Raw genomic sequence first — 18,305 nt, 5'->3', positions numbered from 1 at the left:
GGCAGCGCAGGGCAGGGCAGCACAGGGCAGCACAGGGCAGCACAGGGCAGCACAGGGCCACGAGCGTAGGGGCCCAAGTGTCCAAAAGACAGTGGGCTCGTCGAGAGCAGAGGTGTGACGTGGTTATGGTCAGAGTACGGCTTTGTACCACCCTCTTCTTGGAGTGACTGATGTGATTTTCAGATCAGTATCTGCTCCTTCCCCCCCCTCTAATTAACAGTCGTATTTTGATTATCTGTCCAGTTCTTCCTGGTGCCATGCTCTAGAGAACGGGCCACTCTTTGTAGTGTTTAGTGGCCAACTTTTAAACTCCTGTTAAGTGAATAAGAGAGCAATCCAGCATTATGAGGTAAAACCTGCCTTCAAACAGCCTGCCCTCCCATGCCAGGCTCCCTCCCAGTTCTACACTCGGGGATGTGAATGACCCCTCCACAGCAGGGCTGGTGGCTCACTGTAATACGGTAACACTATAGCACAGGGCACAATTGCTGTATGCATGTGTATTTTCCATAGACTGATGAGATTGCAAGCTCCCTGTAGCACAGATCTTGTCTGGCACGCTCACGGCTGAGTCTCCGGTATGCAGCATGTGGTACAACTTCAGTAAATGGGTGTTGGGGGCATGGGTGACTGAACGAAGGAATGGACATTAACTGTCTGCCTACTTCATAAAAGATTCATGTTAATCCCCACTTATGATAAAACTAACGTGACAAACCTATCACCTACCAAGAAGCTCATAGTTTAGAAAGAAAAACTGATAAACAAGGAAATATAGCATAAAGGTGGATGTTGGGACAGCCATAATGTCCTGAGAACACCTGAGAAGCCAGTTGGCTCCATCTGAAGAGGTCAGAAAAATTAGTGAGAGGAAAGAACTCCTGAGTTGGGCCTTAAGGGTGAATCGGGGCTTGACAGTGATCGCAGGGTTAAAGGGAAGTCTAGATAGAAAGAGCAATATGAATAGAAACAGAAGACCATAGAACTGCAGAAGGCCGAGCCCTGACTCGGTGGCCCCGGGGCCACACACTTGGCCCTTCTGAGTGCTCAGCAAATGTCCATGCACTCCACTGTCTCCGCTGCTCCGGAGTACTGATGGCAGAATATTAAACTTCCTTGGTTTTAGAAAGTAACATAAGTCTCTTCTCCAAACGCCTCCCAAAGCTGCCCTACTGTGCTCTTGGCTACATAGGGTGACAGGACATGTTAGTTATTTCTTTCGCCTTTACAAAGTACCTGAGAGAAATGAAGGAGGATAGATTTGTTTTGGCCCACGGTTTCAGAGGGTCCCAGTCCGCGTTTGCTTGGTCCCAACCGCTTAGGGCAGGATAGCGTAACAGCAGGAACTGCGGTAGAAGAGCGTGGCTCACTTCATGGTCAGCTGGGAGCAGAGAGAGCACGCCAGGAATAAGTCAGGAAGTATCTACTATACCCTGCAAGGACCCACCCGCAGTGACATTTTCATGGAGGTAGGCCCTACTACTCGTTTACAGAATCTCTCAAAATGGCCTTACTGACTAAATCAAAACACAAGCAGCCAAGGGACACATGAGAAGGAGACGGTCATATTGGTGAGGCTGGATGCCGTCGAGCCATGCTCACAACTTCAGAAAGGAATGGTGGTAAATGTTTCTGCAGCTTTACGATGCAGGAACAGTTAGTTGATCAGCAGAAGTGTGTTGGAGGCGTTTGGGCGGGCTGTGTGAGGTTGGGTGGAGGCTTTTGGGCTGTGTGAGGTTATTGTTAACCAGATTACCGCTGTTTACCTCTTGACACCCTCTTTCCTCTTGTTTTCTGCTGCCTACTCTTCTCTGTGGCATTCACGGGATGTATTTAGCAGTGTTGGCCCCTGCAGGCTGTAAGTAGGCTGCATTTGTTCCCTGTGCTTCCTTGGCTCTGTTGGCTGACTCACTCTGCAGGCTCTCAGTGCCTCCCCATGTACCTGCTCACCCGGGCAGGCGCAATGTGTGTCTTCCCTTCCTGGCTCTGGGCATGAGGCTGCACCACTCCTTCCTCTCATTCCAGTGCACTCTCCCATCTCGTGCATTCCCCCTCAGAGCCTTGCTTCTTACCTTGCAAGGCGAGAGTTAGCTGGTTTGAGGAACACAGTAATGGACCTGGGAGGCTGGTCCATTATGTAGTTGGTGGGAGGGGCTGGCGTGTTCAGCTCAGAGCCCCCGTTGGCGTCTGACTTGACAGGGAGAAGATGATTGTGAGGGTTGGCCTTTCTTGTCATGTTGGAGAGGGAACAGTCATGTCAGGTCAAAAGAAGCAGGTGTAGGAGCTGGAGGAGCCCTTTCCCGTCACCATGCCACTCTGTCAATGTCCCTGAATGCCCTGCGTGAGGACAGGCTATGGGCCAGGCCTCAGGTCTAAGGAGCTGGCTCTAATCTTCAGACGATGCTGGCAGGGAAGGAGGAAGGATTCAGAACAGGGCAAGAGTAAAGGGCAGGAAGTGTGGGAGACATAGACCCGGACACTCCTTTGCTTTCCAGGTCTCCAGGCCTAAACTGCAGTTTGTGTCCATGGGGTGGAGCTCGTCTGTAATGAGCCAAGTCCCCTGCTCACCTGCAGGGCCATTGATAGTGTGGTGATGCAGTAATCCGTTAATCCGCTTGAAACTCCCTGGTGGGTGCACGTGTCTCCTCTATACCAGCCCAAATGTTTTAGATTTTTAGAATGAAACGCGTGCGTGTACACACACACACACACACACACAGCCTTATTTTAATATGTCCTAAGCTGCTCAAACCTCCCCATGGCTAATACACTCTCCCCTCTGATATTTCTGAATTATTACTTACTAAAGTCTACATTCTAACATGGCTGCCTGGACCCAGTTGGGTGGCCCACTCAGGCTGCGCTCTCCCGGCTTCTTCACGTAGCTGCTTGCCCTCGCTTCTCCATCCCCCAAGCCCGATCTTCCTGCTTCCCTGTCATGGTGATTCTCCAACCTCCTTCTGTGGGCCCTTGCCAAGGTCCTGCCTTTGTCTCCCTGCCCAGCCATTGGCTGCCGGCAACTTTACCAATTAGATCCAACTGGGGGCAGGGACCCTCAGCATCTTACGAGAGATTTCTGTGTGATTTTGGGAGCTGAATCAACACAAATAACAGAACTAATTCACAAGTGTAAGGTTGGAGAACAGGGGGACAGTTCGTAGCCTGTTGTCACGGGACGGGCTTCTCACCAGCCGGTCTGCTGCCCGGGCTCTGTTCGTAGGCCACGGCCAGTGCAACTGTGGGGACTGCGTGTGTGACTCAGACTGGACTGGCTACTACTGCAACTGTACCACTCGCACCGACACCTGCATGTCTACCAACGGGCTGCTGTGCAGTGGCCGGGGCAATTGTGAGTGTGGCAGCTGTGTGTGCGTCCAGCCAGGCTCCTACGGAGACACCTGTGAGAAGTGTCCCACCTGCCCAGATGCCTGCTCATTTAAGAAGTGAGTGAACAGCGTGGAGAGACCTGGGAGGCTGGAAGAAGGAAGAGGGCCCCTGGCCTAGAACCGCCAACTCTTGAGGCTCTGCCTTAGAGAACAGTTTGCCAAATGGCCGCTTTCCTTTTTTTTCCCATGAATGCTTTTCTTTGGGGAAGCTGGAGATGGCACCAGCTGTGCAGGGACCAAAGCAGAACTAATCGGAGCTAGCCCTCTTCCAGAGTGGCATCATGGAGCCCTCTGTATCGGGAGGGGCATCAAATAGGACATTCTCCTAAATCTCCAATCAGCGTTCTGATTTCTATGGGAGGTGCAGGGGGCCGAAGTTAGGGTGGGCCTCAGGTGTAGTGGGCGTTTGTCAGCACAGAGTTGCCCCGTTTGCATGTCGAGGAAGCATCAGTCAGCACCAGTCTATGGCTCTGCCATTGCCAGGTTCACAGTCATGCACTCTGAGCTGCGGTACGGCCCAGTGCTTAGACAAAAGAGCCTCGTGCTGGGCTCATGCTCTGTGGTTACTGTCTTAGGTATGTTTGAACAGAACTTTAATTTTTCAGTGGACTCTCAAATCACATGAACAACCTCTGAGAATTGGTGGGAAGTCACCATTACTATCACCTATACCGTCACCTTCATCATCAATACCACCATCACCATCACCTCCATTATCACCTTCACCATCACCTTCACCATCACCTCCATTATCAACTTCACCATCATCACCACCTCCACCATCACCTCCACCATCACCTCCACCACTACCTCCACCACCACCTCCACCATCACCTCCACCATCACCTCCACCATCACCTTCACCATCACCTCCACCACCACCTCCACCATCACCTCCACCATCACCTCCACCATCACCTTCACCATCACCTCCACCATCACCTCCACCACCACCTCCACCACCACCTCCACCATCACCTTCACCATCACCTCCACCCTCACCTCCACCATCACCTCCACCATCACCTCCACCATCACCTTCACCATCACCTCCACCATCACCTCCACCACCACCTCCACCACCACCTTCACCATCACCTCCACCATCACCTCCACCACCACCTCCACCACCACCTTCACCATCACCTCCACCATCACCTCCACCATCACCTTCACCATCACCTTCACCATCACCTCCACCATCACCTCCACCACCACCTCCACCACCACCTTCACCATCACCTCCACCATCACCTCCACCATCACCTCCACCATCACCTTCACCATCACCTCCACCTTCACCATCACTATCATGATCACCTTCACCATCGTGACCATCATCATCTCTGAGGAAGCTTAATGAAGACTATTCAGTCCTATAGTCCCAGCAGTCATGAGCCCGAGGCCAGGGTTTCAAAAGTTTAAGACTAGGTTAGGCTCTGATCCAGGGTTGGCTGGCCAGGTCCTGTCTGTGGGTGAGGAGGGCCTCTTCACTCCTGAGCTCCATGGTGCTTTCTGGGTACGTGGCCTACGTAGGGCTGTCCCTCCAGCTCTTTAGCTTCCGTGTCCCCCCTCTCTAGGGAGTGTGTGGAGTGTAAGAAGTTCAGCCGGGGAACGCTGCATGAGGAGAACACCTGCAACCGCTACTGCCGGGATGACATCGAGCCTGTGAAGGAGCTGAGTAAGTCCAGCAGTCTGAGAGTTTCATAGGCCCAGGCCGGACGGTTCCGGTTCCGTCTCAAAACCCACAGCTTCCTTTTCCAAGGTGGAAGAGCAGTTGCCACCCAAGAAAGGCCATGCGGGCCTGATGTGCAGTGGGCACACGGCGAAGGCCGGCTTCCTCAGAGTCTCCCTGTCCTTGCAAATGTGTTCCGCAGCTCACAGTTCCCCAGGCTCAGCAGGAGCGCGTGCAAGGACGTGCAAGCCAGATAATTCTTAATTTCCTCTCAAAGGAGAGGACGGTAACAGACTCGATTTTATAGATGAAGAAACCAAGGCATACGCCTGTGGCTGCTGTCCCTAGCTTAGGAGGCCTATTAAGCGACACTGGGCCCCGTGGCACACACCTGTGACCCTGTCACTCAGGAGGCTGAACCCAGTGGGTCTTCACTTTGAAGCCACCCTGGGGCACAGGTGTGAGTATTCCAGGCCAGCTCCAGGTACAGAGCAAGACCAGTTCTCAAAAACGGATTTTAAAAAAGTGTTAAGGGTCCCGGCTGCGTGGTTCAGAGCACGGGCTTCAAATGCAGAGGACACAGGTTAGGTTCCCAGCACACTCCCCCCACCCCCCTTGGTGGCTAGCAACTATCTGTAACTGCAGGGCTGGAGGATCCAGTGCCCTCTTCTGGCCTTCATGGGCACAGCACACACGTGGTACACATACATACATGCAGACAAAAATATACATAAAATAAAAAACAGACTATAAAAACCGTGTTAAGTAATGCCCAGGCTTTTGCTTACAGCTTGTTGATTTGCAGGGAAACCTTCAGCCTATGGAGACGTGATCACAACTGCTCCCCTATAGCTCTTTTGGCCTCTGGACCTCCAACCCCAGCCCCCTGAAATAAGACTGAAAAGTATGAACAGAGGAATTAAGTTTCTTATTTACTGTGATTCTGACCTGTACTCTGAGGTGTCTTTTAAGGCAGTCTTTGCTGCTTTTGGTATATCTGATATGTTGTCTGAGTTGAGAGGGACTGGGTGGTGCCCCAGAGATGCCAATCTCTGCACAGATAGCAATCACGTGCAGAGGAGAAATGCCTCTTTGTGTGAGCGTCACAGGAAGACAGTTAGCTTTGGGTAGGGGAGTGATAGGGGAATCAGATCTCTGATCCTCTGAGGGCAGAAGTGGGTGATTGGGGATTGAAGTCAAAGAAGTGTTTTTATCTTGAAAGGAGGCCAGGCTTGCTGTGATCAGCAAGGGGGGTTGAGGGGATGGATGCGTTTGTGGGGTGTGTGTGAGAGGGTTTATCTGACTTCACTGAGTCTTCTCTTCTTCATCTATGAGAGAGAAACAATGGCCCCGCCTAACTGGGAGAGTTAAGTGCTAACACAGAGTAGGTGCCTACCTCCCTCTTCCCTCTCTCTGTTCACCCAATGGTTATCATTCATTTCCTGGTATGGCCCCTGTCGGTTTTACCTGTCTGCATCCATTAGTATATGGCGAGGTACACCCTGTGGAGAATAACTAACTCAGTGTCTCGCAGAGACCAGCAGGTTTCAGAACGAGGAGGGCTGAAGCGTGATGGGAGTCAGAGACAGGAGTGTGTGTGTGGGGACGCCCTCCGGCAGTGTGTCTGCAGCTGGGGGGACACCCTCCAGCAGTATGTCAGCAGCTGGGGGGGACGCCCTCCGGCAGTGTGTCTGCAGCTGGGGGGAGGGGGCACCCGCAGTGTGTCTGCAGCTGGGGGAGGGGGCGCCCTCCAGCAGTGTGTCAGCAGCTGGGGGAGGGGGCACCCGCAGTGTGTCTGCAGCTGGGGGGGACGCCCTCCGGCAGTGTGTCTGCAGCTGGGGGGAGGGGGACGCCCTCCGGCAGTGTGTCTGCAGCTGGGGGGAGGGGGACGCCCTCCGGCAGTGTGTCTGCAGCTGGGGGGAGGGGGCACCCTCCAGCAGTGTGTCAGCAGCTGGGGGGAGGGGGCACCCGCAGTGTGTCTGCAGCTTTTTTTGTGCTGTTTAAATCTCATGTACAGTGGGGATGTCATCTTTCTTTCATAAATGAAGATGGTCAGGGCAGATAGGTAGGTGCCAGCGCCAGTAGGTGGTAGGGACAGGTTTTGAATCAGAACATGCTCTGATAACACACCCGGCTTGGAGGGAGAAATAAGAACCAGAAAGGGACCGTGGGAAGGAAACTTCATCACGGAGGGCCAGTCAGTGCTGATGGCCAAGCACGATCGACCTCCAACCTAGGCATCTTGCTTGGTGTCAGGCAGTTTCTGGTCATACACTTTACAGATGTCCTATTTGCTGGGTTTGGGGAAAACTCTTACCTTCTGGGGTTTGATTTGTTTCTCATTCTCCATATTCTCTCTTCCCTGTATCAGCGGATACCGGCAGAAATGCGGTGAATTGTACCTACAAGAATGAGGATGACTGTGTCGTCAGATTCCAGTACTATGAAGACACCAGTGGAAGGGCCGTCCTCTACGTGGTGGAAGAGCCGGGTACGTGAGCCCTGTCCCGGTCCTTAGGGAGAAAGAAATTCCCTGTAGGAATTTCTCATTGTAACCCTTTCAAACAAAGCAGCCAAAGAGGCAAGGGGGTATATATTATCAAGAGCTAGCAAGAAGGTGACTCACTGGGGCTGAGGATGGCTCGCACAGTTAAGAGCGCTGAGCTTGGACCCTAGTACCAGCTCAGGTTGTTCACATCTTGCATGGGCTAAAGAATAGAAAGGGCATTGCTTAGAGAGTCCAGAGAACGCTGTCGTGGGAAGGGCAAAGAGGGGCCCGTGGACGTCCGTGAAGGACACACACGTTACGGGCTGACCAAGGCTTCCTACTGTCCCCTGCCCTAGCCTGTGTTCTGAGCCCTTGTGTCTCGGAAGGGCCTTAGGTCTTTGCTGTTGGTTCTGCCCTCACCTCACCTCTTTGCCGCAATCTGCTGGTAATCCTGTTGGCTCACTAACCTAAATCATCTGGCTTGGGGTTTGAGACTGGGAGCAAAGGTGACAGTCGTCTGACGTGGCCAAACAACCCGGGGTCCGGTCGCTTCTCATGTTGCCAGTACATCCATTTTTCCCCACATTGGGAAATGGGATCCACAGGTCTGGCGACCTGCAGGTGCCCTTGGACATCGTGGGGCTGGAAGTAGAACCCTGGGCCCACGTCTTGCCCCCCCTCCCTTTACCCAGCCCCCATGGTTTCCAGGGACTCTCACTTGGAGCAGCAGAGGCAGCTGGGGCCTTGAAGCTCGGGAAGAGATTATTCTCTTTCTCTTCACCACCTCATGGCCTTGTAGATGTTTTCTTTGGAGGGCTGAGTCACCGCAGGGCAGTAAAGAACGTTTCCAAATGCATTTGGCTACACGAAATGGGTCTCTGAACTGGGCTCTCTTCATTCTTGGCTAGGGCTGCCAGAAATAACACGGAGTGCTCTGTGTAATATTTAGTATACACACGCAAAAATAGTAACTTGTTTATCAGAAGTCAGATCAATCTGGACTTCCTATACTTTTGTTTACTGTGTCTGCCACACCTCCACGGCTGGTCTGGCTTTGGGTCACCCACTGCCTATGAGGGACCTCTAGAGGCACCTGTCTCTGGTGTCCCGGCTTTGGGTCACCCACTGCCTATGAGGGACCTCTAGAGGCACCTGTCTCTGGTGTCCCGCCTCCCGCTCCTGGTGGTGACAGACTGTTTTCCTCTAGGATTCCACCTGTGTTGCCCAGACCACTCTGCAAAAATTTCACTTTGAGGTTTGAGGGTCAGCTCTATCCCAAGCTTTCAAAGAATTTACAATTGTTTTTCCCAGAAGAACTGGGGCCCTTTGCTCCTGGTAATCTGGACACTGGAACCTCACTGGCTCCCTCCAGGAGCCCCTTAATTATCCAGAGGTTGTAATTTTGTGGGCTGGGAAAGGGCCAGAGTGGTTTGTGGTAGCGGTTGTTTTTGTGTCGTATGTGGTGAGCCTGGGTGTCTGTTTAGAGAAGGTGGGAGACAGAGAGGAAAGGGAGTGTTCACTTCCTCTCCAAATTCAGCAACACCCATACATACAACAAACTCCGGGTTTCATAACACTGGAGGCTGCCAGTGTGAGCTCACTTGTTAGACACCTGAGGTTTATGGAAGCTGACTCTATAGAATAGAATCAGCTGACCTGTGGATAAGTATCACACCTTCTGTCTGCTTTGGAGACCAGCTGGGTTGAACAAAGAAGTCAGCTTCCAGTAGGTGTAGATTTACTAAGGTACTTGGCTGGTAGGCTTCCTGGAGAAGGGCTGGTTGAGTTTACAGCTCTCAGGAATGTAAACATCTGAACTAGGGCAAGAGAAACGGGACAATAAACGACAAGGCTAGGTCTGAGATACCAGCAGTGATGATGGTAGCTGGTGTTTATGGAGAGTTAACTTGATGCCAGGCACTGTTCTGAGCTCTTTAAATCTATTTAGCTTAGTCATTCCTCATCACAAGCTTTTGACTGTGAAGACTTGTTCCATTTTAAAGATGGGAAAGCAGGAAACAGACACCCAGAAAAGCCAAATAGAGGTCAAATAAGCAGTGTAAGCATTAAAGCCAGCATTCAAACCCAGGCAGTCTTGGCTCCTGAATGCAGTGGCACAGACCTAAGGACAAGTCACACCTTGCCTGTGTTTTGGGGAGACTGGGGAGAGGTCTCTGGTAAGCAGAAAACTAATGTTCTCAATATAAAAGAGTCAGCTGCCCCCACTGTTAGCCGAGTGCTGCTCTACAGGAATGTAATTCCAGGGTTAGCAGGGTGTGTGTGTGTGTGTGTATTTGTAATGCTATGGATAGAGCCTAACGCTTCATGGAAAATAGCAAGGTGTTTACCAATAAGCTTAGTTACCCCCCAAATCAATTTTTTATTTAAAAAAATTGTTTTTGAGATTTATGTGTGTGAGCAACTTGCCTCCCTGTATGTGTGTGTAGCATATGCATGGCTGGGTACCAGTGGAGGTCAGAAGAGGGTGTCAGGGGATCTGGAGCTGTAGATGGGTCTGAGCCGCCATGCAGGTGCTGGGAACTTAATCTGGGCCCTTTGCAATAGCGGCGCTTGCTCTTGAGAGCCATCCCTCCACTGAATTTTAAAACATACACTTGGGTGAAGCCACACCGAATGGTTAGGTTCAGCCTGAGAACCCTGATTTAGGCCACGCAGGGCAGATTATTGCTGTCCTAAAGATTGTCCATTTTAAAAGTGACACACTTACTGTTTTTGATGGTCCCATCTCCAGTTCTGTATCCCTTTGTTAAGATCTCGTTCCCGGACATTTCTGCTGACTCCTGCTCTCCGTCTCTGCCTCCCAGAGTGTCCCAAAGGTCCTGACATCCTGGTGGTCCTGCTGTCCGTGATGGGGGCCATCCTGCTCATCGGCCTTGCCGCCCTGCTCATCTGGAAGCTGCTCATCACCATCCACGACCGGAAGGAATTTGCTAAATTTGAGGAAGAACGAGCCAGAGCCAAGTGGGACACAGTGAGTGGCGTGCGGAGCTTCGCGTCCCCCCCACCCCCCAGGCTTGGGCTCAGGAACCCGAGGTTGAGGCAGGAGGATGCTCAGTGGTCAGTGAGCCTCCACAGCTGTCCCCGGTTATCCTTCTGTTCTGGAAACTGGGAAATGTTCTCGTGTCTGTATGTGTCACGAGACCTCCCAATCCTGTAGCTTACAGTGACTACATGTTGTGATCACTGAGTACACATGGGACACTGTGACAAGTTGAGGGGACAGGTCAGAACTGTATCAGGAACATGCAACACTCTGTAGAGTGGTAACAAAGTCAAAAGTTTAAACATGAATGGCAAGTGACACAGTCGCTAACATCTCCTGAGGGATTTACAGAACTGTTCTAAATACTTCTCACACTATCTCTCAGCCCTTCTGACAGACGTACGGCATTATTATTCATTCTCATTTTATAGTTAAGGAAACTGAGGGCAGAGAAGTAAAGTAGCTTGCCTGACAAAAGAAATACAGGAATTACTTTCGGGGTCAACCTCTTAGATGTAATGGCCTCACATCTGTCTACCTCATTTTTCTCCTTTCCTGCAAATAAGAGGTGTCAGCTTCCAAACCGGGATCCTCTGGAGATCCCCAGAGTGCCGTTTAACCCGATTCAATCCAATCCAACGAGCATCTAAGCAACAACCCCCCTGCATGCGTGTGGGGGCATGGTGTGTTTCTGAGGTCAGGGGACATTCTGCAGGGGTCACTTCTCGCCTCCCAGGCAGGCTCTGAGGATCGGACGCAGCCGCATCGTCCCTGGGAGCAGCTGCCTTTCCCTGCTCTGCCGTCATCAGATGAGCGTTCTCTGAGCGCCGTCCGTTTTATTTTAGTCTAGTCTCCGTCTGTTCATTTTTTTCCCTGGACGTACCAAGTGACCGATTTACTCTCCAGTGTCCAGGGTTAGGCTGACCTAGGTTGCTCCTGGTGACCCTGGATTTCGTATCCATTGGACCTAAGAACTAGAGATATTTCTGTTCGGAATATGCAGCTCAGTGCTTTCTCAAACTTCCTAATGCTGTAGCCCTTCAGTACAGTTCAGGTTCTGGTGCTCCCAACCATAAAACTATTTTGCCGCTACATAACTGTAATTATGCTACTGCTGTGAACCGTAATGTAAATAACTGATAAGCGGGATATCTGAGATGTCACTCCGCTGGGACCACAGCGCACAGGCTGAGAACACTGATGAACGAACGGCATTTGAGCCGCTGGGGGACTTCTCTAAATTTCTTGACATGGAGGGAATGTTCTAAATTTCTTGACTACTATTAAGGAGGATTCATTACTTTTTGTCAGGAAGTAATTTGGGAAACCTGGTGAAGGCACACAACAGGTCTGTGGGTAGCAACTGATTCGAGAGATGAGATAAAAACAAGTCAAGAATTATTTCAGCAAAAGCTGGGCTCTGTGTTCCAACCCCACCTACTACATTTTCCCGTCTGGCTCCCGTCACCTGGCACTACCTTGATGAAGGGAAAGAAAGAGTAGGGACAGAAGAGGAAATGGGAGAGATGGGCCGAAATGGTACACTATGCTGGGACTGCCAAATATCCTTCCACTCAAAGTGACGGACTGAATTAGAAATCCTACAAACAGTGGCAGAGCAGCAACATGCCATTGCTCTCCTCTCCTTACCTATTCCCATTCTAAGAGGAGACGTGTAAATGGAAGCCGTGGCTGGTTTCGGCAGTTCACTCCAGAGGTCGATGTCCTGGATAAAATTTTCAGATGATGTGTTTAACAGTTCGGGGTAAGAGAGTGCATGGAGCTGACCATGGATTCTCCTCTGTTCCCTCTGCAGGCAAACAACCCACTGTATAAAGAGGCCACCTCCACCTTCACCAATATCACCTACCGGGGGACTTAATGAGAAGAGGTCATTCTTAGACCATCATCAGATGACGCCAGGACTGTGGGAGTCTCTGCCATTATGTTTACAGAGGACATTTTGAGTGTGTGTGGGGGGGATTTGGGGTGTGGGTTGGGATGGGCTGGAAGAATGTCAGTATGTGGGAATGTATCTCTGTGTGTATACATATGTGTTGAGTACGGGGAGATGTGTAACTTAAAACTTGTGATGTGTCTCATGGGCAGAGCTCCACAGCCTTGTCCTCAGGATCCTTTCCCAAAGGATTCTTCCTGCTTAGCTTGAGGGGACTCATGATGGCCGGCAGGTGCTTAGTACCTCTGAGGGCATTCTCCTAGAAGGGAAGGGTAGGGCTGAGGTCCCCCATGCCCCCATTCCAGAGGAAGTGATGCCAAGTGTTGGTTCTGTACCGACTTTGTAAGTTTGTGGTTCTTGGAGCTGACTGTCAGCAGCTACGGTAGGAAGTGCTTGGCGTTGAAGCTCAGTTGTCTCGTCTGTGCCTCTGCCACCTCCCCTCCCTCGGGTTAAGCAAGTCCCCAAGAGTTGTCTGTGTCTTTTGCCAACACCTCAGTCCTGCTACGGTTCTCTCATAAGGAAAGTCCTTGTCACCTGGCTCTTTGGCCTATTGAGCGTGAAGATGGCAAGGCCACTCAGGGGTCATGCATGGCCTGGAGGGTGTGCCAGCACCTCCAAGTTCATAATCACAGCCATTCAGAATTGCCTCATTGGTAGCTCTTCCCTGGAGATGTGTGTAGCCGTGTCATTGTTGTGTCAACACCATGTCTTCCCTCCTGCTTCCACACTCTCATGGCCACAGACTTTTGCTACGTGCTGAGGACTCTCGCATGATCAGACGCTTTCTCCTTGGGGAGAGTGCTGTGGTCAGAGCTGGAGGTCCATCTCCTCTCCTGGCCTTCTGCTCCTCTTCCCAGGCACCTCCTCACACCTCACCTGTGCCTCTGTGTGCCTGCTACGCCCAGCCATGGGGGTGATTGTGTGTATCTACCTCTTGGGTGTCTTGTGAAGGAGTCATTCCCTTGAGTCTGTTGAGCAAAGTGCCGGGGAGGAGTTGAAAGGCCAGTCAGCTGCATGTGTGGCCTGTTCTCCTGAGGGCTGGACAACCTCATTTTAGCTCAGCCTTTAATCTGGGAGGACGCAAGCGCAGTTTTATTTTATTCCCTATGGGGACACCCAAAACTATGATGAGGTCCGATCATTCTAAGGAATATGTATATAAACATACTTGTGTTATTATATTTGTAATTTTGTATGATGACAAAGGAGAACATTAAGAAACCCATACAGACTGTGTGGCGTACATTCTTAGTAACTTGCCAGACAGTCTGTAAAGGGCTTCTCTCTTCCTGGAAGTTTGTGAGGATGTGTACGTGGGCACATCAAACCTTTCTTGAGGAGGATAGACTGGCTGCTCTCTTGTCCCAGCAAGAGTGGTTTGCTCTGTTGGCATTGACTTAGATCTAATATTAAAGACCAATGTCCACCACTCAGAGGAAAAAAGGCCTAAAAACAGCATCTTGATGGTCAGAGACCCGAGTCCTGGCCTAGGGGTTGCTGTGGAAAACATTTGAAAGTTAATTCAGGAAAGCCACTTTCTTTTCTTGGAGTTCATGTTTCTTTTGGACCAGGTAACATGGAAGGTCTATTTTAAGTGTCAATATTCTTTTGAGAGATAGGGTCTCATGTAGCCAAGGATGGTCTTGAACTTGCTATGTAGCCAAGGATGACTTGAATTTCTGATCCTCTGTTTCCACCTCTCAGGTGCTACAATTACAGGCCTGAGCTTTCACGCCTGGTTTATGCAGTGCTGGGACTAGAACTCGGGACATCAGGCATGCTAGGCAAGAACATTACCAATTGATCTGCATTCCCAGTTTTAGTGTCAATATCCTAAGATGCTGAGATCAAATAAGGCATCAAATATGTGGTCAAGATCCTGTGTATGTATAAGGGGACTGGAATGCTGCCCAGTAGTAGAACAAGCAGTTACGGAATGTCCTGGGTTTGATTCCCAGCACAGAAAACGTGTGTATGTGTGTGTGTGTGTGTGTGTGTGGTTGTGGGGGAGAGGTGCTGTTGCTAGTGTTTGTCTTTTACTTTCAAGACTGAATGCCTTGGTTTTCCCAAGAGCAGATGCTGTTCTTATAACTTGTTTCAGCGAAGTCTCATCCCTTCTCAGACTCCCTTCATCCCTTCTCAGAGTCCTTCAAAAGTGACATCAGTGCAGTGGGTGCATCTGATGTAGTGCCTAGTTTTTGTCCACTTCATTCTTTCTTGTTCATTCTGCATACATTGGCATCTGCGTACGGGGGAGGACTGTCAGCAAGGAGTGGCTGATCCAGATGTTGGTGTGGGAGGAGGCCTTGAGTACAGGAATAAGCCAGCTGACTGTTCTGTTTTACCCTTGGGTTACTCTTGGCTTAGATGGGGGAATGCAGTAGAGGGGTGGGGGAAGATGGTCAGAGATCCATCCTTTGGCTACTGAGGCAGAGTCCGTGAGAGTAGAGTGGGGTTCTCTTTAGAAAAGATAGTTTAGATGAGGAAGCTAGCAGGGGAGGAAGAGAATATATTAAAAAGGTGAGAGGAATCTTGTGTGTTTCTGGAATGAGGCCTGTGGTGTGTGGGTGGCAGTGCTGGTCAGTACATGGGCATATCTAGCTGTTCTCACTGGAGGTGGAGTCTGTGTGGAATCCCGAGGGTGAACATCTAAATTTGCTCTGGCATTGAATATGTAACACAGAGCAACTCTGCCTGTCTCTTCCAGGTGATTTTTGTCCAGTCTCAGTGTCTGAGGACAATAGGAACAAACAGAGCATGCCTGGCAGGCTGCTCCGTTACCTCAGAGATATTCTGAAGCTGCCCACATATCAGGATATTTCTTCTCTTTGTTCATTTCTGGTTGAAATTCCTTAAGAGTCTTCCTGACACCCTCACCACCTCCTCCTGGGTTGTGTAACAGGGAATTAAATGTGCTTTCCAAAAGAACTGGCCTGAGGCTACCCCTGTGGTGTTATTTCTGTTGCTGGGTATAAAGAGAGTCACTGCTTCAAAAGTGACAACTTTATAGCAAAAGCATGCTTTCAGATGTAACAGATGGTGCCTGCCGTGGGAGCTGGAGCTAGCTTCAGAGTTCGAGTGGTGATAGTTTCAAAATGAGTAGGTTACTACTTTCTAAGGGTTTTTTTTTTTTTTTTAATTGGGGGTTATTTAGGATCTTTTGAAAACAAAGCAGAAAGCGTTGGTATAGTCCAGGTTTTTGCCTGTGGGAATCATGAGTAAAAGCTTAATGACAAATTATTTGCAGGACTATGCACAGCCTAACTGCTACTTAAAATGGCTAGTGGCAAACTATAGTATCACCTAGAAAGTTGAGTTTTTGTTTGTTTTTGTTTTTTAAATGCAGTTAAGAGGCTGGAGAGATAGCTCAGTGCTTAAGAGTGCTTTCTGCTCTTTCAGAAGGACTGGAGGACTGGAGTTCAGTTCCCAACTACCTGCAACTCTAGGTACAGGGGATTCCTTTCAGGCCTCCCTGGGCACCTGCATACATATGTATGTACACAAGGGCACAGACAGAAACACATACACATACACACTCACAAAGAAATGAAAATTGACAAGTCTCATCTCAGAAGTGCACCTTGAGCAATGCTGAGTAGTCCTGGTACTGGGGGAGTGCAGTCACACAAACCTGGGGAGTGCGGACACACAAACTTGGGGAGTGTGGACACACAAACCTGGGGAGTGCGGACACACAAACCTGGGGAGTGCGGACACACAAACCTGGGGAGTGCGGACACACAAACCTGGGGAGTGCGGACACACAAACCTGGGGAGTGCGGACACACAAACCTGGGGAGTGTGGACACACAAACCTGGGGAGTGCGGACACACAAGCCTGGGGAGTGTGGACACACAAACCTGGGGAGTGCGGACACACAAACTGGGGGTAGTGCTTGCGAGTCACTTCCTAAGGCCTCTTGATATAGTCCCAAGACACGGGAAACCAAAGATATAAGAGGCTGCCGCCAGGGAACAGGACTTACCTTTTTACAGAAAACTTTGAAGAAAAAAGTACACACTAAAATAATGTTTGGAGCATAACATGGTAAATATACAAGCTGCAACAGAGCTATTATCAAGTGTTCTGTACTGTACACAACTGAATGCATTGTACTTTGGCAGCAACAGGTTCGTTTACGTGTGAATAAGGAGCATTTTGAATAGCTATGGTAACACTTGGTGATATGAAAATTCAGCTCTCTTACAATCTCAGGAGACCACTGTCATATACACAAGGATTGAATAATAAATGCAGGGACCCATAGCCATACATTTTACACACACACACACACATACTAGGCAGATTCCTTGGAATACTCAGCTGGCACATTTAAGTGGGATGACATTTAAATGGATGTCACCATCAAATCCCTCCCCCCAGAGCTCAGGGACCCTGTGGAAGAGGAGGTTAAAGGAGTGTAGGAGCCAGAGGGGATGGAGGACGCCAGGAGACAAGACCCTCTAAATCAGTGTGAACTAAACTCCTATGAAGCCACCGAGACTGAAGCAGCGTGGATCGGGTCTGTGCGGGTCTACACCAGATCCTGTGTATGTATGATGCCGTTCAGGTTGGTGTTCTGTGGGACTTCGAGTGTGTGAAAGCTCGGGTCTCAGATTCTTGTGCCTTCTCTTGGCTCTTTTCCTTCAGTTGGTTTGTCTTGTTCAACTTTGATGTGATCGTTTTTGTTTTATTATATTATCTCTCAGAAGCCTGTTCTTTTCTAACAAGAGACAGAAAGGGAGTGGCTCCGGCTGGGAGGGGAGGTGGGAAGGATCTGGGAGGGGTAGAGGGGGGGGGAACCATAATCAGGGTGTATCATGTTAGAAACGAGTCTGTTTTAATAAAAGGGGGGAAAGAAAGAAGAAAATCTAAGGGCAGAGCCCAGCAATCTGTGTTTTAATGACCCCTCCTAATGATTTTGCTGGATGTTGGTTTGAGAGTGGCTAGCTTGAGAATGCTTGATGATAGTTACATTGCTGGTACATCCATGTCCTTCTATAAAAATAAACATAGATGTTTATTATTAATTAGCTCAGTTATTGCACTGTAGATATTTATTGGACAGATTCAGAAAACCAAATATTAACTCAGGAAAAAAAATCTCTTTAAACGTTTCTTTTTAAAAAGTGTGTGTGTGTGTGTGTGTGTGTGTGTGTAGAAGATATCTTGGTGGTGGGAGTTGGGTCTCCCCTTTCATCAAATGGGTCCTGAGGATTGAACTCAGGGTTTGGTGGCAAGGGCATTTATTCACTAAGCCGTTTTGCCAGCCTTGGAAATGTACTTTTGATCCATTTTCATCTTGGAATTCTTGAGTTTCTTCATATCACATATTCCTTAAAAACAAACAGGAAAAACAACAAAAACTAAACCCATCAATATGTCTGGGTCCTTTAAAAACTGCAACTATAAGGCTACTTAATTATAATAACTCTTTTCTTTGCCTCATGAATTCCTTACGTCATGAATATTTGGGGGCGGGGCTGGAGAAAGGGCTCAGTGGCTAGGAATGCATAACTGTTCTTTCGAAGACACAAATTCAGTTCCCAGTACCCACATAAGGCCTCTCACAACTGCCTGTGACTAACTTCTGAGGATCTCGTGGCATCGCTTGGAGTCTGTGAGCATCTGCACTCAAGTGCACATGCCTTCCTCCCTGTGCAGAATTAAAAAAAAAAAAAAGCTTGCCAGAATGTGACAATACATGAGGAGACAGAAGCAGACAGATGTCTGTAAGTTCCAGGCCAGCAGGGGTACACAGTGAGACACTGTCTCAAAAAAAAAAAAACCATTT

The 18,305-nt window shown here is 49.6% G+C and overlaps 1 protein-coding gene across 1 annotated transcript in view; it reads left to right on the top strand.

Annotated features, from left to right (window-relative positions):
• The window catches only part of Itgb3 (integrin subunit beta 3), a 57,872-nt gene extending 42,434 nt beyond the window's left edge, over positions 1-15,438 (top strand). Inside the window, exons 12-16 of the mRNA XM_052197392.1 lie at positions 3,221-3,443; positions 4,967-5,067; positions 7,433-7,552; positions 10,375-10,541; positions 12,370-15,438. Of these exons, the coding sequence (XP_052053352.1) occupies positions 3,221-3,443; positions 4,967-5,067; positions 7,433-7,552; positions 10,375-10,541; positions 12,370-12,435 (677 nt within the window). The 3' untranslated portion in view covers positions 12,436-15,438. The remainder of the gene's footprint in view (positions 1-3,220; positions 3,444-4,966; positions 5,068-7,432; positions 7,553-10,374; positions 10,542-12,369) is intronic.
• The last annotated feature ends 2,867 nt before the right edge of the window (positions 15,439-18,305 follow it).

The sequence above is a fragment of the Apodemus sylvaticus genome, chromosome 10 (assembly GCF_947179515.1).
Source record: "Apodemus sylvaticus chromosome 10, mApoSyl1.1, whole genome shotgun sequence".
NCBI lineage: Eukaryota > Metazoa > Chordata > Mammalia > Rodentia > Muridae > Apodemus > Apodemus sylvaticus.
Note: the sequence above shows the minus strand (reverse complement) of the source record. Positions and strands in the feature narration are given on the sequence as shown.